This window comes from Phytophthora infestans, genomic scaffold, assembly GCF_000142945.1.
Source record: "Phytophthora infestans T30-4 supercont1.7 genomic scaffold, whole genome shotgun sequence".
Taxonomy (NCBI): domain Eukaryota; phylum Oomycota; class Peronosporomycetes; order Peronosporales; family Peronosporaceae; genus Phytophthora; species Phytophthora infestans.
Window position 1 is genome coordinate 3,825,349 of NW_003303752.1, and position 20,231 is coordinate 3,845,579.

The window sequence follows — 20,231 nt, forward strand, 5'->3', positions numbered from 1 at the left end:
TTGCCGTGACCCGGCCGTTCCATTCCATCGTCAAGGTGCGTCTCGTTGGCTGCGTGCACTGGTCTTACTGCGGCAAATTTTCCTCGTTTTTCGACGCTTAAACGCTGTTTCTACCGATGATTGCTAGATTAGAAACGTGTCTGAGCTGATCGCCATGGCGGGGTGCGACCGCGAGCCGAGCCCTGACGCAGGTTTGAAACAGCACACCGACAAGTGCAGTCCCAACTCAAGCTGTCAATGCCAGCCTAGCGCTGCGGAGACACGCGAGTTCCGCAAGGTGAGCGAGGTCCACCAGACGATTAGAAGGAGACGAGGCTGCAGCTAACGACGACGTGCTTTGTGCTTGTGTAATTGCGGTAGCGGTGGCTGCTCCTGACGGACCGCGAACGTGTTGCAGCGCTTCGAGGAGACGTGAACCAGCTCTTGCAGACAGCCACCGACTTGCTGCCGTGTCCAGGCTGTCGGAACAGCGCAGAGGCGCTGTACTACAAGCTGGTGGACGGCATTGTCCGTGTCCCACAGGTCGTCAGTCGGTCAGGCTTGTGCTTCGACAAGGACAGCCACTTCCGTCTGAATGAGTCTTATCTGAACAGCCCTGACACGTCGTTCTCACTGTTTTATCACCAAGAGCGATGGGCCAACTCGGCGCTAGCTAAACCGACCAAGCCTAACAGCAAAGCGGGAACGTCGCGTGCAAGGTGTCAGCTCCACTCTCAGCGAGTGCGAGGTCGTCCACGTCCTGCTGCGTTCGAAGCGCTGTGGCATAAACTCCCAGAAGACCATCAGCGACATCTCTCTCACATTGATTCGGACCAGTTCTTGACCGACCTGGAGGGTTATCTACGTCGTCATCGCTTTTGTTGTCGATGCAAGGAGAAGGTTTTAGAAGCGTATGATCTGCTTATCGGATCGAGTTGTAGCGAGGACGACTGCGAGGATTGCGGAGGCTTCGAGTGCTCGGAAAAACACCACGAACACAGCGATTATGGCGACGATCTGCACTACACGTCGTATTTGTTCGACGAGCTCGCGTTCTCGCGCGCCACCAACCAGATTATTGTGCCTTGCAATATTGAGTTTATGTCGCAGTTGATGTCGCGAGCAGACCAGGAGGTTGTCGGCGACTGGGGCGATCGTCACGCACGAACAATTGCAGAGGCACAGGACGAAGTTCTAATATGCTTGGGCATGGTAATTTGGGACAAGATGCAGAACTTGTGGACCAAATCTCGGTCAGAAAAGCGCGCGGAGGAGTTGTTGGTGCATTGCGCCGTGTCTACACTACGTCGCAACTTCGATGAGGCAGTGGAGGCGCTGCATGGCGAGGAGATGATGGAGCAACTGCTGGCAGAAGAAGATGACGAATCGCGGAGACTAGCGAAGAAGAAAGAGAAGCGGAAGGAGAAGAAGAAGAAACGCAAAACTGCATCGAAACAGAAACAAGTGGATCGATCTGAATCCGACAAAAGTCAACAGGCCGAGAAGCAAAAGCCCAAGCAGACCAAGTCGCGTAAACAGTCGGACAGCAGCAAGACTGTAGCTTCTCAATCCTCGACCAACTCTATCAGTAGCCAAGGGGACGACGACGATCTCACAATTTCCAGTAGTAGATCTTTGGATCTCATGGGACCGCATCAGTGCGACTCGACATGTGACGAGCCTTGTCTACGTGCGAATTTGACGTGTGACGAGCGCAGGGAGTGGCAACTGCTGTCGTCTATGGGGTGGGATGCGTCTAACCAATTCACGTCTTCATTTCCCGAGCTGGATGTGGACACAGACGACGAGAATCACGGCATTCCTGAAGACGAAATCCAATTCTGGAAGCAGAATCGTTCAAGTCTCGTGCGACGACGCATGGCCCAACGTCAGAAGTTGCAGGAGCGCTTCGACCAATTTGTATTGCGCACGACCTCGCTGGATGCGTAGAGCGTTGATATCAGACTCGAGTAACCACAGCAGAGGGTCGGGAGATTTGTCAGTCGTAAAGAGTGTTGAGAACACTCGTCGCTATGAAGAGAAGGAACAGCGAAGTCTGCATAATAAAACCACTTTCTTCTTTACTCCTACAATATTTGCGTGTCCAGTAAGTTATGGCTTGGATGGCTAAAAAGTTACCGGAAGGTAGACATTCACATCAAAGCTCCACCTTGTTTACCTCTGCTTCCAGGGACGAGATAGCTTTGTCAGCCATACCTTTGTGGTTTGTGCATGCCACAAGGACGTGTGTGAGAGCGTTTTGATTCTTTTCAATCAAAGCCTTGTAGCCCTCCGTCATGTCCACCGACCTATGGACAATTAAATACAACACCGTCAGATGAGTTCAGCCTCAACCGCAAGTCAGATGTGCATTCACTCACGCTTTCCTCACGTCCAGCAAATGTTGGCGACTCGTGACCTCTTCTTCGGCAAGGTTGTCTCCATTCGTGATTTGTTTGATCTTCTTTTCAACTTCTTCAGAAGCAGCCTTCCTTCGCCGAAAAAAAACAGCTTGCTTCTCACGCTCTCGCTGCATCTGCTCGGCGCAGCTTCTCGCTTTTGATTCCGAATCCTTTTCCTTTTCGAGCTCGTTGTTCAGCTGGTTTTCCAAAGTCTGCAGCTTCGCATCCAGCTCCAGCGCCTCGTCCAGAGCGGTGTTGGCACGCGTGAGTCGGTTTTGCTTCAACTCATGAGCTCCTTGACGGATTCTCGTCTTTAAATCATGCGTCACTTTTTTAACCGCGTCAAGCTCATCTAGATTTTGATCCAGTTCGAGAGAAAAGTCAAACTGGAGCGAGTTCTTCGCGGTCACCGGAATCATCTTGAGCTGCTTGCAAGTATTCAAATACTGGTGAATGTGGGCGTCAAGCTGTTCAAAAGCAGTAATGTATGATTGTTAGACGACATGGTTTTTGCACGTATTTTCTTTCCAGCAACGCACATCGTCTCGAATTCTTGCAGCACGGTTCTCATCGATTTTAATTCGTTTCTGGAACTCGTCTTGCTGAGCAATCGTTTTATGGATTTGCTCATATAGCCTCGCTCTAGAGAGACCAATTTGCTCGATATCGTGCGCAGACAGCTCCTGGTTGCTTATACGGGTTTGAAGTCTCTTAATTTCTTCCTGGCGGGACGTGAGCTCATCATCTGTCAAAAGCACATTTGATAATGCATAGTCACTGTTAGAAAATGCTGCTACCAGCTGAGCCATCGACAGCTTCGTACCGCACGCTTGCTGGACATCATGGAGGGACTCTATCTTCTTTTTAAGCTTGACTTTCGTCCTCTCCAAGTCGTAAACTAATTTTCTGAATTTTAAGAGGTCGCTCTCGCAGTCACTTTTCTTCGAGCTAAGCTCCGCCGATGCTTTCTACAGAAACAGTGATACCAGAGTCAACTTAATGAGATTGGTCTGGCAAATGCGCACAGCACTAGGTCGTCGTACCTTGTCCATTTTAACCTTCTCAATACGCTTCTTCAAATGTTCGCGCTGCTGCTCCAGCTCGCTCGTTTCCTGCTTCACCACCTCGTTTCGCGCAACTACAATCGAAGTCAGTATATCCACCCTTAGTTACAGGAACAAAAATACGTACTTAGTTTCTCGCGCTCTTGGTTCTCCAGGGCTTCGAACTTATCGTCATCTCCCGCCAAAAAAACGTGGTAGGAGGCATCGAGGTATTTGAAGAACGGCTTGTCACCGTTCTCCTCGTCATTTTCCCCGTCCTGCTCATTCTCGCTCGCTTGCTGTATAGCCTCGTCGTACTATGTGTAAATACAAAAAAAACACCCAAAAACAAGATTAGTATCCAATAACAAAGCACTTCCATCTTTACAGCTTTGCAACGTACACTGAGCAGTTCAATCAGCCACGACATGGCCATCAGCAGCATGGGCCACGTGTGAGGTGTACCCACTGCTGCTAGTGACGTTTTGCTGATAGAAATGGGGTACCGCAGATCGCGCAACTGCTGCACGACGTCCTCCTCGAACTTGCCCTTGAACTCAAAGGTAGGATCTATCAGCTTGAATAGGAAAAGGATCATATTCTCGAAGTCCTTTTTGGATGGTCCGCGCCGCAACAGTGCCTGTGCCTGCGGAATCACTTGGTCGTACATGTGCTCGCTCAAGAACTCGACAAGCGTTTGCACGCATCTGTACTGGTACGAGCGGTCGCTCACAGGCCGAGGGTCCACCACTCGTCCGCCTCCGCGTCCTGATATGGAAGCACGCGAGCTGTACGTACTGTTGCGTCGGTTAATGCCGACGGACTGACGCCGGTTCATCGAAGTTCGCGGCCCAGTAGGGGGCCTCCGAGCGGTTCCCGCGGTAGTGGAGACGCGGCGAGACGCGACGCCGATCGACTGACGCTCCATCGCCGTCGTGCTCTTGTTAGGGACTGACACACGAGTGGACGGATGGCGCAGCGCGGAGGGGCGTGCGTTAAGCTGCGAGGACGACATGGGACCTAGCGTCGTGCGCCGCATCGTGTTGTGGTTTGAATTTTAAAACTTAGATATTGTGTGAATCACGTAAAAGCATGTGGACCACAAAGAAGACTTTTAAAATTATTCGGAGAAGCTTTTATTTTAAAAACTAAAATATCTTATTTCTGACTACATTTCATGTATTTTGCAGGTATTTCGAAGTTTTTCACATCTCGGATCTGCTCTTCCCGACTACAGTAGTTCTTCATGCCATCTGCTGGCTTTGTGTACCTTACAGACATCGACGTAATTCCCGATGGGTCACATCTGGGCGGGCATGGCTGGCTTTGAACTGCCTTTACAGGTGTTCTCTTTGCTCATAGACCTATCTGCGCTGGAAGTGGCTGGTCGAAGCATTCTATAGGAGGTCGACCACCATGACGGCCAACACTGCTGATGCTGGGAGACCTGCTAGCACACTGCGACGAGTACAGGAAATCGACGACGGTGCCAACGACAACGACAACGTAGGCGCTGGCTCGGGTTCGCTCACAACAATGGACATGTCATTTCTCTCGAACGTGACCATCGATGACAGCGGTGTAGGCCATGTTAAGGTGAACAACAGCATGGACTGGTCGGAGATTCTTTCCAACGACAGTACTGTGCGGATTATCTACGAAGGGTCTGGGTCTAGTGAGCAAGTTCTGATCATCCCCGTCAAGGACAATGCGTCGAGGTCTACGGGCTCCTCGTCGAGCAGCTCATCCGGCTCGATGTCAGGAAACAGCTCCGTAGTGGACAATCTCCCGACAGGGTCAAGCAACGAGAACAGCTATGTAGATAGCGTGGGAGTCATAGGTACAGGTTCAAGCTCGACCATCCTTGTAATCGTGGGCTCCGTTTTGGCCATCGTTGCCATTGCGGCAATAACGGCTGTGGTATTGTACGGCCGGAGGAATCGCCGACGAGCATTCTCGGAAGACCCTGACGAACCTTTTATCGTGGGCTCGCTGCCTCATCAGCCAGCTCCACAGCTCAGCATGTTGGACGCGGACATCACGCCGGACTTGTGGGTCGAGGGTCAGTACCGGTACTCGCCTAACATGAGCGGGCTGGAGAACTCTCTTAGTGGCACCGCCATTCTGTCGGATAACAACACGACTTCGCTAGACCACCGACTTACCGTCGACGCCTACCCGTTCGGCCCCAACACTAAACGAGGACGTCGTCATATTGCTCCTCTGGATCATTCCCAACGAAGACGTCGCGACAATGGTCCTCTGGATGATATTTCTGATCGGGGTCGCTATCGACGAGGTACAACACCTGTTGTGCTGTACGAGGAAGACTCCGTTGACGAGTACGAGACCAACTCAAGCAGGAAAAATCAGTCACACCGACGAACGTCACAGAGACAGCGACCATCTACTCAGCAACACCGTCATCATAGACATCGAGAGTCACTAGAGCAACAACGCACCAGTCGTAGAGATAAATATGCTACCCGACGAGATCGATAGGTACAAAGTTTTTTTTGTATAAAATGTATCTTACCGCTTTTCACCATGAAAAAAAAGTTGAACTTTTACTGGCCTTATTTTCAGTCGCACTACCATCCGTCATACACTTGCCTATGGAACGGCCTACCTGAGCTGTTGGCGGACAGTCAATCACTTGGCGACTGAAGCCATCTGACAGACATGGCTCGAGGCAACACACAGTACTCGGTGGCTGAGCTGGTGGCCAAGGCAGAAGCGCTAGTGGATCAGTGTCAACCAGAGTTGGCTGTGCAGTTTTTCGAGAAGGCACTGGTACAAGAGCCAATCAACACGTCGCTGTTGGACTCGATCGGCGAGTTGAGCACGGAGCTCGACAACCCGGAACGCGCATTGTCAGCCTTCCAACAGAGTGTGCAACTAGCACCAGCCCAGAACCCGGCTAAATATTTTTACCTGTCGCAACTGGCTGCAGGCGAGGAGGCTGAGCGCTACACGACGCAGGGTATCACATTCCTACAGCAGGAACTGCAGCAGCATGTGGACCCCAACACGCCCGAGGCTCTTACCATCAAAAAGCAGATCTGTGACGCCTTATGCTCGCTTGGAGAGCTCTACATGACAGACTTGTGCGACCACGACGAGGCTGAAACTCGCTGCGAAAATTATTTTCAGGAGGCCATCAAGTTCGACGTCGGTTTGCCCGAGCCCACACAGGCGCTAGCGAACTTACGACTTGTACAGCAGAACAAGGAGGCGGCTGACGACCTGCTAAAGGAGACTTATCGGCGGCTAAATGAGGGCTGCGACGAGGAAAACTTGCCGTCTCTGGAGTTCCGGACTGCCACAGGCAAAATGCTCATGGAAGTGGAGCGATACGAGCAGGCTTGTGACGTATTGGAGGGAGTGATGCAGGAGGACGACGAGAACGCCGAGCTCTGGTTCCTCGTGGGCACGTGTTACCGCGCTATGGACGACTTGCCTAACGCTCTGGAATTCTTCGAAAAGTGCCAAACAATGCTCAAAAAGCTCAAGAAAGAGCTTCGTGACGATTTCTATTTGCAAGACCAGCTCGAGAGCGTCAACGAGACTATCGACGAACTTAAAACTTCCATCGCTAATCGTCCACCTGAGCTTGACCAGGAAAGCGAAAGTGAAGAGGAAACTGCGGATGCTGAGACTGTAGGACAACAAGACGTAGAGATGGAGGAATGAGCCCTAGATTTCTAAAGAAAATATATGTTCGATAAACCTCCTATATCTCCGTGCGACGCAGTGGCAATTGTGGTGGTAAGAGCGGGAGACACACGATCTTACCACTACCGACACCGAACACGGCATGCAATTCATCAGGTGCCAGTCCTTGCGACGAGATTTCACCGTATGTGTCTTGTTCGAGTAGCACACGTTGGTCATCAAGTGTGTGTGCAGTCATGACCAAAGCCTGAGAGCTGTTGCTTACCACCACCTTCGAGTAGCGTGCACATATACTTAGCGATGTCATGGGGCGGTCACCTAGCGCAAACTGAGCCATCAACGTGCCGTTTAAGTGGAATGAATACAGCACGGGAGCCCCCGTGCCCATAGACTGCAGCGCCACGTGCCCCACATTGGATAACGCAAGTGAAATTACACCAGGCTCAAGATAGCCAGGCACTTTGTACGAGTGAAGTATGGAGCCGTCTTCCAGATCGTGTACCAAGCATTCATTGGACACAGATCCGCTAACACAGACGCCTAACTCGTCAGATGCACTCACGCAGTTAATCTGTGCGTTGTGTCCCAGTAACACTTGGTCAGCCGAGTAATCGTTGGCATGAACAGGCTTCGAGCTTACTCTTGAGCCTCGGAATATCTTGAGGGAGTCCAATAATGTCGAGTTCATACTTGCCACTTTCCACACTGAAATCGTGCCATCAGTACAACCCAACGCGAGCATGGTACCTAAGTTGCTGGTGTTCACACAGGTTACTACTGATTGGTGCTGTAGCAGCCGATACAGCAACGCGCCGTCCGCTGTCGAGTGGAAACGAGCCGAATAGTCATGATGACCCACAGTGCAGATCACCATTCCCCCATGAAGAAATGCGATCGAGTTGGACACAGTTAGTTGGCTTGATAAAGAGCGCTTCTCACCGAGTATCTTTCGACTCTTGCGGTCTTGAAGCTCGATGAATTCGCTAAGTAGATCACCACTGGAGCTCGAGCCAGTTGGCGTTCCCTTTGGCCGATTAGAAGGCTGTTGCGATTTCGACAACCTTGGTCCGAATCGATGCGACGAGAACATACCATGGCTATCCACACAGACAAGAAGTGAAGAGCCCGGGATCAATTTAACCAGTACAATTGGGGCTTCATGAGGAGCGTTTTGAACTACGCCGTTGGGTTCAGAAGACAAAGCCCGAGGCGAGACGGTTCCTGCGACAGATCCAAGAGAACGTCGTTGGGGATGAGGTTCACGAAGCACTTGGGTAGGCGTCTGTCCGAAATGGGCAATCTGAGACTGCATTGAGGACTTGATAATTGGGTCCGTGATAGAATCGACATCGACCATGCCCTCATATGTGAGATAGAAGAACACGTTGTTAGCCTCCACTGCCGCTGCTCCACGTTGTTTACAGCCAAACACCAAGTCGATCCAGTGATGAATGTTGGCTGATACGTATTCACTTTCCAGCGCCTGGAAAAGAAGAAGATTAGCCGAAAAATCGAGGTAATTAATGAAATGAGCAACGTACCACAAGGTTTTTTATCACAAAATCTTCAGGCGAGCGTGCCCATGGAGGAAGAACCACATTATTGACAATCGAGCCGTTCTGTCGTGTCCCTAGTTCGAGTCCGTTACAGTTCATCAGAAACTCTGGCAGGTAAAACCATTCCGGAGTCAACTCCTTCAAATCTGTGTAATCTGTGAGGCAGTTGTTCCAAGTCTCGGCCACGGAATGAAACAAACGGTCCGCGTGGTCAAACTTGCCTCCCTGGATGCTCAGTGCGTAAGATGTAAAAGGTTCCAAGCGGACAAGATAGTAAAGCACTGCACCGATGTTCGAGTAGTGCGTTCCATACCTGTAATCAACCAACAAAAGCGACATTACATTAGTCCAATGAGCAAAGCCTAGTCCGTAGTGGGTTGGACTCACATAAACTTAGGGATGTCAGGGTCTTCAAACGCATTGTAGCGGTCCACATAGAACTTCAGACGGCTTGGTTCCAAGGCTCCCATGGGCTTGGACAAGTCCCTGTACGCTCCCCTTCGACTGAGGTCCAGTGTTGCCGATTCGTAATCGGAGATGATCCAGGGGAAGACAGGGTATTGTGTCAGATCGTTGTACGTTCGACCAGCGATCGTATTCAACCACATGATATACTCAAAGGTGGAGATTTCGTGCTGTATCCAGCGGGTGCTCATAGGAGAATTACGAAACAAACTGCTCGGATGACGCAGCCGTCGGACGCTCGGATCTCGTTTCAGCAAAAGCGGTCTACGCGTCATCAGTGCTTCGTGGAACAGCACCACATCCTCCGACCCCAGATTAAAAAAGTAGTTTTTCCTTGTGGATTGGATGAACAATTCCAGCGCCGTCGGCTTGAGCAAATACCGTCGACGGTACATTCCCACAATGTCATCAATCTTCCATCGACGCCGTTTGAAGAGAAATCTCCATGCTTTGTCCACAGGCATCCCAGGCTTCTTCTCGACAACGACAGTATCGTGTTCGTCAACCACCCGTTCAGCCACAAACCGAAGAGAGGAATTGGATAACATCAGCTTGCCTTCCACAACATGTAAATGGCGTACGAGCTGAGCATTAACCTGAAAGTCAACCTTCGACGTTGTGTTCGCACGTTTCGCTCCTCCTTCATGGCCTTGTCGAGCATTTCTGGTATAAGACGATGATGGAAACAGCTCTGGAGGACATTCGTCCGTTTTATCAGACGCAAGCTTGGTTTCCATCATTTTAAGAGACGACGGAGTGAGTTCCAAGGACGGAATGTCCGAAGCAGCCATCCTATTACTTCCTGGCGTGGTATCAATGTATGTCGATACTTCTTGTATCAACGCTTGTGCTTCTTCTGACACCACGTCCTTCGTCGTATAAAGAGAGTCCACACCGTACTCGACAACGTCTTTGGCATCTTTAACTGATAGCTGGAAGTAACCCGCGACTCCGCCAACTACCGTCAACACAGACGCTCCCAAGGAAAACGCACTAGTGGACGGGGAAGCTTTTAGCGAAGCAACAGGTGATGGAGATGAAGAGGCTTCAACCGCCTCAGGAATGGCAATCGGATTCGCAGACGACTGAGTTGCATCGCATACAGACGCTTCAACTTGACTGGATGGCGCTACTTTCGCCACGTTCCTGACTGCAGAGGCTTCATCTTCCAGCTCTTTTTGCAGCGATCCATTCGAGAGTTGAGATAAATCTTCATCTTCCTCAGCACCGTAGAAATCCATACTTTCAAGTTCCAGATCATCGTCGGAGACTCCACCATATGCACTTTCATATTCTTCAGGGTTGGATAGAGATCGAATTATAGCCGCTCGCATCTGAGCGTCAGCGAGGAAATCGCTATAATCCGACCCTGCATCGCTTCGCCAGCTATGATCCAAATCGACCAATCCTCCTTCAATTGACCCACGAAATCGCCGGCCAAGTCGCTTACCGCTTTCTTTGCTTTCCGTATCCGACGCAGGGTACTCGCAACTCAAGTTTCTAGCGCGATAATTTTCAGTCACCTTCTTTAATTGAAGACGCATACGAAAGTTGTTCTCCCTTGAATCAATCTTGAGAATAAACCCATCGCCACCAAGTCGACTTTTACGTTCCTCACCCGAATTAGTAGACGTTTGCCCTTCTCCAACCTGCGAAACTTGACTTTCATGACTTGAATAAGCGAGGAGTTTGTGCACACTGCTCGCAAACTTCTCGGTGCTACGTTTCAGTTCGACAACACGTGACTCGCCCGTCGAGTCCTGCTCGTTCGCACGAGCAGCTTCCGCAGCTTCGTCCTCATCTGTGATCTCCTTCCACCGGATCTCACACTGCTGTAGTTCATCGCCTAACACTTCCGCTTGTGAGCTGGCATACTGCTGAATGAGATACGGATTGAACGCCATAGTGTGGTGCTCCATAATGTACATCCAGCGTCGTATAAAGTCGGCGTTTTCTTCATCAGCGTAACCTTGGATAGCTGCTGGGTCACAGCAATTCTGGTGATTCTCACGATGAAGTTCCCACAACATGAATAGCTCTCGAAACTGAGATAAATCGCTGTAGAAGGACAGGTCTGTTGACGACATAATCTGCAACGTTTTCGTTAGCTCCGGCTTCGCACTGGGATCACGCAGATGCAGCGCTGTATTAGCGAGTGCCACCATAATCTTAATGAGTAAACGGACAGTCTCAATATCGTCTCCTTTGAGCGACCCTTCCACTAGCGCAAAGCAGGCATCCAGTGCATACAACTGGACCACTTCTCTGTCGAGTGTCGAGGCCTGTGAAGCAGCGAAAAACTTGGACGAGTCTGCTATTCCAGATAGCGGCAGCGAGAGCCCCATGTCGGGTAGTGCCGATCCTGATACCGGTGGCGACAGTACTCCAGGCGAGGATGACCCCGACAGTGGTGACAGTGGCCCACTAAACCGTAGAGAAGCTGTTGCTACTGGCAACGAAGCGATAAGTTTCAGCACTTCGAGCACGTTATGGAACTTCTCAACTAGTTCCACATCACTTGTACCGCTGGTCTGAGCGAGCGTCACATACTGGACAGCCACCTGTAAAGCCAAGACCATGGCTTGAGATCTTGAAGCCACGAGATGAGTAAATATTTCTATCTCTTCGGACGTAACTCCAGATCCGTAGTCAGTGTTCTGGACCAAGTTGGCTACCAGGCCGTCCCAGTTGATTCGACTCAAGTGAGGCAGCACGATTTGCCATAGCTCGAATGCTTTGCGACTGAGAATTGCCTGCTGACCTGGTGACAAAATGGCATCGTTGATCCCAAGCATTTCGCTCATTTTGGTGGCCACCAGCGAGCTCTGAGAGACCACAGCGGCGACTTGACAGAGATTCTCCCAGAAGATTTCAGAATGAGACGTCGACAGCTTTTGACTTGCTTGACGCACAGCATTCTCGTAAATGACAGCCGTCAGACTGCAGAAAACGGATGGCGTTCGGCAATGGCAGAAATAAAACTCCAGGAAATGCATCCATCCATTCTTCACGAGGATAACGCAGTAGACGACGATATCCACGATCATGTGGTTGGCGAGCTTGCAAACAAGATCACACCAGCGCTGCGGGAAACGTTCAATGACCATGGCGATAATGGCATTGATCACAAGGTCATTCTGACTGCGGTTTTGTATCAGACTCAGCGCAAAATCACAAGCTGAAGAATCTTCAGCGTCTGCAATTGTTTGGATAGCTTCGAGTTTTGTGAAAATGGAGGTAGAATCAGCACTGAGAAGACCACACGCCTCGTTGAGCTTCTCTGATTGCGTCAAACTTCTTTCCCGTATTGTTTCAGTGTCATCACTCGTATTTTCAACAGACGCACCAAGCGTGAGTGATCGCAGTCGACTCATCCACGAGGGCCAGGACCGAATAGCTTCTTTTACGCTGTCCCCCATAGTTGGAGATGCTAGCTGGACTCGAATTTCCGTAAGAACGCGGGCTTGCACATCGAAATTCCCGTTATGAATCAAACCCAGTAGCACGAGCGGGATGAAAGTCATCCGAGAGAAGCTGCCAGTACGCACCTCCACAGAAGCCTTCGGGTTACCAGGTGGCAGGCGCTTACGTCCAACAACAATATCTAGCAAAAGATCAGCCACATCAGCAGTGAGTGTGTGCGCTTGAAACGACGAGTACAACATCAGCATGTCGCTTTTGTGTAGTAAAACTTTCTCGGATGTGTATAATTCAAACAACCGCAGTGCAGCCAAGCGGACGTTGTAGCTCGTTGACAGCATTGGTCTCCACAGAAGGCGCACAGTGCCTTTCGAAAGCCTGGAAATACTCGTTGTCAGCTGCAACTGACGCGACGGCAGACCGATGGCCCCTTTGCGAAGCTCAGTCGAAGCCAGACTCTGCGTAAGGTATCGTAGAATCTCTTCGATGTCGGCATCGCTATCACCACAAGAACGTTTTCTTGAGGTTTCTTCGCACTGTCGGAAAATAAAGGCAACAAGTTGGCGCCATTGATCTGCTGCAGAGTCCTGCACTGGAGGGAAGAGCAGAAGGTCAATTAACTTGTGGACAACCACCTCCCGTAATTGTGCCAGCTGCGACGTGTCCATCTGACCTGCCATGTCCGAAGAAGAACCTGGCGTATACACCTGAGAGATCAGGCGGCAGAAAAAGCCCACGTCTACTTGGTCTTTAGCATCCAGAGAGCGAGAAAACTCGGACATTGATGCTGCGCGAGACACCACAGACTTCCCGGATGGAGGCGATCCAGTGTCTAATAAACGACCCCGTTCCCGTAAGCTCGCTTTCTGAAGAATTGTCAAATATCTTGGAAGTTCTTCACCTAGCAGCTTCGTTTGTGTGTCATATGGTTATAGAAACCAGCTCGTATTGAAGAAAAGCAGGCGGTAAATATACTCCACAATCTCCTCATCACTTTCCAAGTAATCAGTAATGGCTTCTAAGATAGAAACCACGCCATCCAGTAAAGAAACCGACAAATAGCTCGGTGAGATCGACTGCAGAACAAATTCCACCACTTTCACACCTTGTAGTCGAACGAAATGAGAGCGGCAGACTGTGCTGTGACGAAGACCGGCACCGACAAACGCTAGAAGATCCGAGATCTCAGCCATCCCGAATTCGTAAGTAGGATGGAAGTCCGCCATCTCTGGGATCTGGTCCAATAAAAGCAGCAGAAAGCAGGCACAGCCACCGACGGAATCCAGCGCATGGACGAAACTCTGCGTGACGTACGCACTTGTTCCAGAGCCCAGTGACCCGTGACAGTCATTTCCACTGACATCAAAGCAGATACGCTGGTTCAAGTCACAGCTTCGAGCGTCATAACTAAAACATAATTTCGATTTATCTGTCAGCCCTGCATTCTCAGCTGCGACCGAGTTTAAATCGTTCTTCCAGTGGGTTAACCAATGCAGTTTCTGCACTTCTGCTTCGGAAAGCGCCACGCCAAATAGCGTGGGGCTCCACAATTTTCCCTTCAGACCGTCCACGAGAGGCTCAACTCCGATAGTATTTCGTCCGCCCACCATCATCAGCGGATCCCGGATATCCTAAATTCCCGTTGAACACGCTCTTACCGTCCACATATACCGTCAGTTTGTCCTTAAACACCATCTTCTTGGCGTGAACAAATGCATAAAGTGAACCCATCCCATCTTTCATCTTGTCAACATATTCCACGAACGGCACTTCAACATGTTGAACAGCTCCCTGGCCAGCGACCATCTTCACCACCAGCGTCTTGCCATCCAGCATGGCAGACACACCCTGTCCATTGTGTCCTCGGAAGCTGTAAAGCGCTGCACCCTTTGCAGTTGCATCCAGATGAATACCAAAGCTGCAACTATAACCTCTCTTAGTGAATAATTGCTGCTCAGAGGGTACAGTCAGCCCAGCATGGGATCCTCTCATGGTGAAGACGGCACGAGGCAGCGTATCCATCTCCACTAAGTTTTTCTGCATCTGTAGGACCCAGCGACGAGCTGGTGGCCGGCCGAGGCGTAAGAAATCGAACAGAGCCACCACATCCGTGGCATTCATGGACTGCAGACACAAAGAATGCATCAGGCCCACGAGCGCCTGGGCTGTCTCCTCGTCCATTTCATCTTGAGCGCTAAGAGTCCGCAATGTTGCCAATAACGACTTAAGTACGGCATTTCCTCTTTTGGTGGCGTTCTGGTTCTGTGCAGTGTCCACTGATATCTCCAAGAAGGACTGAGCGTCGTAGAAATAAGCGGAGCACACTGCAAACAGCCGACGCAGCGCTTGGAGAGTCTCGCGTCGTGCCTCCGGCGTCTCGCATTGGCCCAGCACGTCCAGCAACAGCAGCACAGGGTCCTTCAGGCGACATACTTGCGCCGAGTCGTCTGCTATAGTTTGCAGTGTCTGTAGCTGGGCCGCCTCGGCGTCTCGCAGCAGCGTGCGCAGGTCCTCCATGCCCCGCTGGCTCTGTGCGATATTGACGGTCTGCTTGGTTCTCCCGTTCAAGATCACAACACCGGCCTAAGAAGACGTTTAGGTATTATTAATACGTACGTCGACAGTACTTAGTACAATGTAGTTCTAATTCCTGATACCGATAGGTACTTACTTACTAGATTTTTTTTGCCGATCTGCTATTCGGCTTTATAGTGGCTTTTTTTTAGGCACTCGTTATCTAGCCCGACTGGGTGTGAAAGAGTCAGGCTACATTGCCCGACGGATGCCCGACTGACCCCGACTAGATAAAGGTTCAGTTGTGCAATCACAGGAAACGCACTCCAAGTATACGTGTCCAGCGCGTATACACGGATATTAAGACTCTGAATCTGACGAAGAGGGCAAAGCATTCAATGTACTCCGTTCACAGCGGATCCAACTTAGCACTCAAAAACGTTTTTCTAAAGTAAAACGATTGCTAACTTGTTAGGCTTACGCGCACATGCAGAGGTATCGATAGCGCAAATACTGTAGTTCCTTTCTGTTCAGGTAGCTAAGTCCGTCGGCCCCAGCAAACACTTCAAACGCCAGCAAGACATACATCCCGCAGTTAAAACTGTCGACCTGAACGCCTAGATTTCCACGATAGGGAGAGACACGATACTTTCGTGGGGCGAAATTTGGCAGCTGGGTCACTATCTTCTCAGTAAGCGCTCGGACTCCAATCATGTATGTAGAAGCCATTGGGTCGTACACGATTGCCTCTGTGCGCTCCACATCCACCATAATACCACACCAATGGTTCTTGTTGCAGCATACAGGGATCAGAATTTTCTCCGTCGACAAGTTCTTGAACATGTCCGCGAATACCGTCATCGGGACTGAGACAGCACCATGTTCCATTGGACCGATAGCATTTGTATCCACAGTTATAATACTGGCTTTGGACTCGAAGAGCGAGGACATAACAAAGCTAATAGTATCGTCACTTAGTTGAGTTTTCCCAATGAGGTCCAGTATTTCCGCCTTAACTCACATTAAGGAAAGTTAGCATGAGCTGAAACGATTTTGTACAACGACAAAATACATACCTTTGATGACAGCAGGGGGATAGCCTTCAGTTTTGCTGGAAGAATGGACTGCTCTGTGACTTGAAACGACTGCGGCATGGTGACATCGAAATCAATACTCTCCGCCCAACTCAGACCTCTCTCGATAAGTTTAATGGATTTTGTAGCTGTGTGCCATTTCTTCATGATACCCACCGTTCGTGTTGAATACAAACCAATCCCAGCAATATCCAGCACCACACCCTGTTCGCGTAGTCCTTTGTATTTTGCTTGCAGTTTTGCGACTTTTCCACTGCATGTTCGAATTTGTTCGGGACGTAAAATTCTCGTTATAGAGTCCGATTGTATAACCAGCTTCGTTGGTGGTAGGCTGGATACGGTTCGAGCTGTAGGCGCCTTAAACTTGAAGCTTGTGTCAACCATCTTGAAATTTGTGAGAACAGCAGCCGCGGATTCGTATGTAGCGTCGATAGATAACACACTTTCAACTGTGGCAAGGCTTAAATTTGCCGCGTAAAGTTCCGAGTCTTCTTTCGCCATATCAACAGCTTTTTTGCGGGCTGCTTTCTTGGCTTTGGGGGTTAACTTTGGCCTTCCTCGTGACCTCGGAGGACTTGCGATTTCAAACGGCGTGTCCTCTGCAGCTGCCTCTAGGGGCGCGTTTAATGGAATTTCATCGTTAATTAGTAAAGCTCCACAATCTCCACGTGAACTCTCATTGCCTATACCGCTCGATTCAATCGTTTGTGAAGACTCTCCAAGCTCTCCACAATGGCCCGACCGGCCCGACTGACCCGACTCATCCGACTGCCCCGACTGACCAGACCGCTCTGACAAGTTTGCTATGTGATTATCCTCCTCTCTTGCCGTTGCGAAAGCTGTGACTTCTTCGTCTGGCTCGGAAACGCATGTAGCTGGTACAGATGTGTCTGGTAAAAGCTCCTCCGGATCGGGCTCGCCCACGGCTCGGATAGGATCTTCGAACTCACCTCTCTTGAAACGACCTGCCACTTCTTGAAGGTACTGCATGGCATCTTGATACTGTGCCATACCCAGTCCAGCCATAGTGTCGCAAATTTCGGATGCAATAGGTAAGGCTTCTCTATACTTGCGATTTGAATCCCAAGGTCGATTTCGAGCAGGCAGAACATTCTTCACTTCGAACGGCTTCGGTGTAGAGACGTGATTACTGGTACCGTTGTTTTCAATTGCCGACCGCACGGTAGATATCAGCCATCTCTTGTTTAGCGTGAGGGTCGGAATAACAGTTTCTTGGCCCAAGGCTTTGCGGAGGTAAAATACGTGGCGGCATGGCAGCAATCGCGTGCACATGAACAGGCAAGAGCACGTCCAGTCGCACTTTGTAACGGAGTATTCTGTGTCGACCTCATCCAGTGCATCGATATCCTTGCACGTACTCTTTATCAAGTACACACCGGGCAGCCGCTCAGAGAAGGTATACGCCGCTCGTCCGAGAGCAAAATAATACTGCCCGTAAATAAGATCACAGGCGTGTTCGCTCACAATATTTGCCAGCCAGGTCATTTCGCCATCGTAATTTGGGTGCTGTACGTTCACGTTCTTCGTCACTTCGCCGATGAACAACTTTTCTTGTAGTGTTTGATAGTACATCATAGACGCAATACACTCATCGACAGACATGAAAGAATCCACCCACGCTTTTAATTGCTTCCATGAGGCTTCCAGCCTGTTGTTTGTGTTATTTCCGAGTGTAATCGTATTTTGGCGCTTGTACGCACACCACATCTCACGGCAATTGTCCCAATTCCGGCGGAAATACGCCACAAATGGATGTTCTTCGTCGCATCGAACGGGTTCTCTCGTTGGCGTTTGGTCTGTACTCGATTTCGCATGCCCGACTGCACCAGACTCACCCCCGACTGCACCAGACTCACCCCCGACTGCACCAGACTCACCCCCGACTGACCCCGATTGACGGCCGTCTAAGTTCGGTTCACTCCCAGTTGGCTCCGGCACATTAGACGCTGGGACGTAATAGCCAATTGACGCGAGGTGGACCATGTACCGCAAATGCTTCTCGTATTCTGCTTCAGTCTTTGCGTACACCAGTAAACTCATCGCACCTCCAAGTTTCTCCTTCTGGGTCTTCGAAAATCCATAGTCAGCCGAGGCAATTTCTTCACGTAGGTATTTCAGTACGTGAAATTGGCAGAGCAAAATAGTCACTCCAGAAAAAGCTTCTTTCAATACTGAGATCTCCGTGAAATCCTTATCCACAAGAACACACTGCAGCCTTTTCCACGCTGGATTATTAACTTTGAATTCCTCCAGCGCCGTCAGTAATGTAGTGTACCGCTCGTTTTGAAGCAAAGCGTGCTGGACGAACTGCCCCTTACCAAACGTGTCATGAGCCATAAACGAAAAGACCTTGTACTTAGACCGATTCGTTCCGTGGGTGGCGTCAATCAAAAGAACTTCAGGAAACTGCTCGAACAGAGTCCTCATATGATTCGTCTGCAGGGTGATGCAAGTCGCCACTTTCTGTATGTTCAAAACACGATAAACATAGAGTTAAGTTTTCATCTTTTCAATTCAACCCAAATTATTCACACCAGTTACCTTCTGATTTATATCGTCGAGGAAAATCCGACCAACATTACCAGGGCGGTCACCAAATTGCTTCATCCACTTCTTCAACCGCTTTTCACTAGTGCTCGGGCCATCTCGCAATTCCCGAGCCTTCAACTTACGAATAAGATTGTGGACATCCTGCGAAGTCGGGTTGCTGTCCGAGTTTTCCGTAATGTACTTCATGATACTCGACTTCTTAGCACCAGCCTGTCGAAGTACATCCACTGTCTGTAAAGCATCCTCATTCAGTACAAGACGATTTGTTGGATGTGCTCTAAACGAATGGTTCGAAAGCCGATGATTGTGTTCCAGTCGGCATCTCGTTATCCTCACAGCGAAGATCATCTTCTCAGAATCCACCACCTGAACACAGGCATTTATCTACACATAATCAATCACATAGAGAGTGGTAAGACCTCATTTGGATTTCCATCACGACCAGACAAGTCTCAATCCCGATCGAACGAACCCGACCAAGCCCGACCAAGCCCGACCGAGCCCGATCATTCACTTTACCTGGGCATTGCATCCTTTCATCCTAGACTCCTGCCGGGGTCTCTTGCTCGTGGCCTGGGACTTAAATTTCCCGGAATAGGTGCAAACAAAGGTCTTTGCGTATTGCACCCACTCGTCAGGAAGTTTTTCCGCCTTTGACTTTGTGCGGTCGATCCGTGCGTTGCGCTCTGCCACAGTCGTATTTGTCCTCACCCTGAAAATCTACAGATAAATTCATAGTGCATGTCAGCCAAAACGTATATACACAGCTATAGAAAACACGTGCCTGGAACGTCTGTGCTTGGTATACGGCCAGATAATCTTCAAACACCTCCCAGGAGGGAAACTCAACCTTCTTAGGCGCCAAGGCGAGTACGCGGACGGAGCTACCACCTTCGCTTGTGCTGCTGGTGGATTCCGGCGGATCGGAGCAGCTCACTGGCTCCAACGGAATATGTGTCGTATTAAGCTCACTCACGACGGGGGAAGGCGCCCAGACGTCAGCAGGAGGCGCATCCGAACTATTACCCTCGCTCTCATCGGACTCCCACTCAGCTGAATGAGTAAGAGGGCGCTTTTGCGCTGCGCGCGTGCGGAGATCCATGCTTGTCGCTCACGCTCTCCCCGTTAACGAATTGTGTGGCTCACGGTGGTATACGATGTATACTGTTGTACGGATGAACCAGCTCGGTAAGAGAAAGGGATGCGTAGGGGAAGGGCAATCCCAGTCGGGCAAGATACCCACTCTCTTTTTTTTAAGGCGGTGTTTGGATCCAAAAATAGATCACGATTTAGGGCCCTAAATCGCGATATTCGGGTGATCGTGATTAAAAAAAAACGTGCTTCCGCGATCTTCATAATCAAATTGCATCTGTAATTTGCAATCTTGGGGCAAACATGGCGCTTCCAAACACCGCACAAAAGATCGTGATTTAGACAAAAGATCGCGATTTCAAACTTTCTACTCTGACCAGAAACTTTTATCGCGGTTTTTTCTCGTAGGGGCGCCAAAAC

General features: G+C 50.0%; 5 protein-coding genes across 5 annotated transcripts; 3 read left to right on the forward strand and 2 right to left on the reverse strand.

Annotated features, from left to right (window-relative positions):
* Nucleotides 1-123: 123 nt before the first annotated feature.
* On the forward strand, nt 124-1,929 carry PITG_05565 (uncharacterized protein; the record flags this gene model as incomplete). The annotated part of the gene is made up of 2 exons (XM_002999148.1): nt 124-277; nt 361-1,929. The coding sequence occupies 2 exons, from the start codon at nt 155-157 to the stop codon at nt 1,927-1,929; spliced, it is 1,692 nt and encodes a 563-aa protein (XP_002999194.1).
* A 107-nt stretch (nt 1,930-2,036) lies between these two features.
* Nucleotides 2,037-2,515, reverse strand: PITG_05566 (uncharacterized protein; the record flags this gene model as incomplete). Its single annotated transcript, XM_002999149.1, has 2 exons — nt 2,037-2,288; nt 2,361-2,515. The coding sequence occupies 2 exons, from the start codon at nt 2,513-2,515 to the stop codon at nt 2,138-2,140; spliced, it is 306 nt and encodes a 101-aa protein (XP_002999195.1).
* Nucleotides 2,516-3,546: 1,031 nt separating this feature from the next.
* On the reverse strand, nt 3,547-4,463 carry PITG_05567 (kinetochore protein NDC80; the record flags this gene model as incomplete). Its single annotated transcript, XM_002999150.1, has 3 exons — nt 3,547-3,741; nt 3,828-4,174; nt 4,253-4,463. The coding sequence occupies 3 exons, from the start codon at nt 4,461-4,463 to the stop codon at nt 3,547-3,549; spliced, it is 753 nt and encodes a 250-aa protein (XP_002999196.1).
* Nucleotides 4,464-4,692: 229 nt separating this feature from the next.
* On the forward strand, nt 4,693-5,763 carry PITG_05568 (uncharacterized protein; the record flags this gene model as incomplete). The annotated part of the gene is made up of 3 exons (XM_002999151.1): nt 4,693-5,142; nt 5,239-5,633; nt 5,750-5,763. 3 exons carry the CDS (start codon nt 4,967-4,969, stop codon nt 5,761-5,763), a joined length of 585 nt encoding a protein of 194 aa, XP_002999197.1.
* A 321-nt stretch (nt 5,764-6,084) lies between these two features.
* PITG_05569 (uncharacterized protein) lies at nt 6,085-7,117 on the forward strand (the record flags this gene model as incomplete). The annotated part of the gene is made up of 1 exon (XM_002999152.1): nt 6,085-7,117. The coding sequence occupies one exon, from the start codon at nt 6,107-6,109 to the stop codon at nt 7,115-7,117; it is 1,011 nt and encodes a 336-aa protein (XP_002999198.1).
* Nucleotides 7,118-20,231: the final 13,114 nt, after the last annotated feature.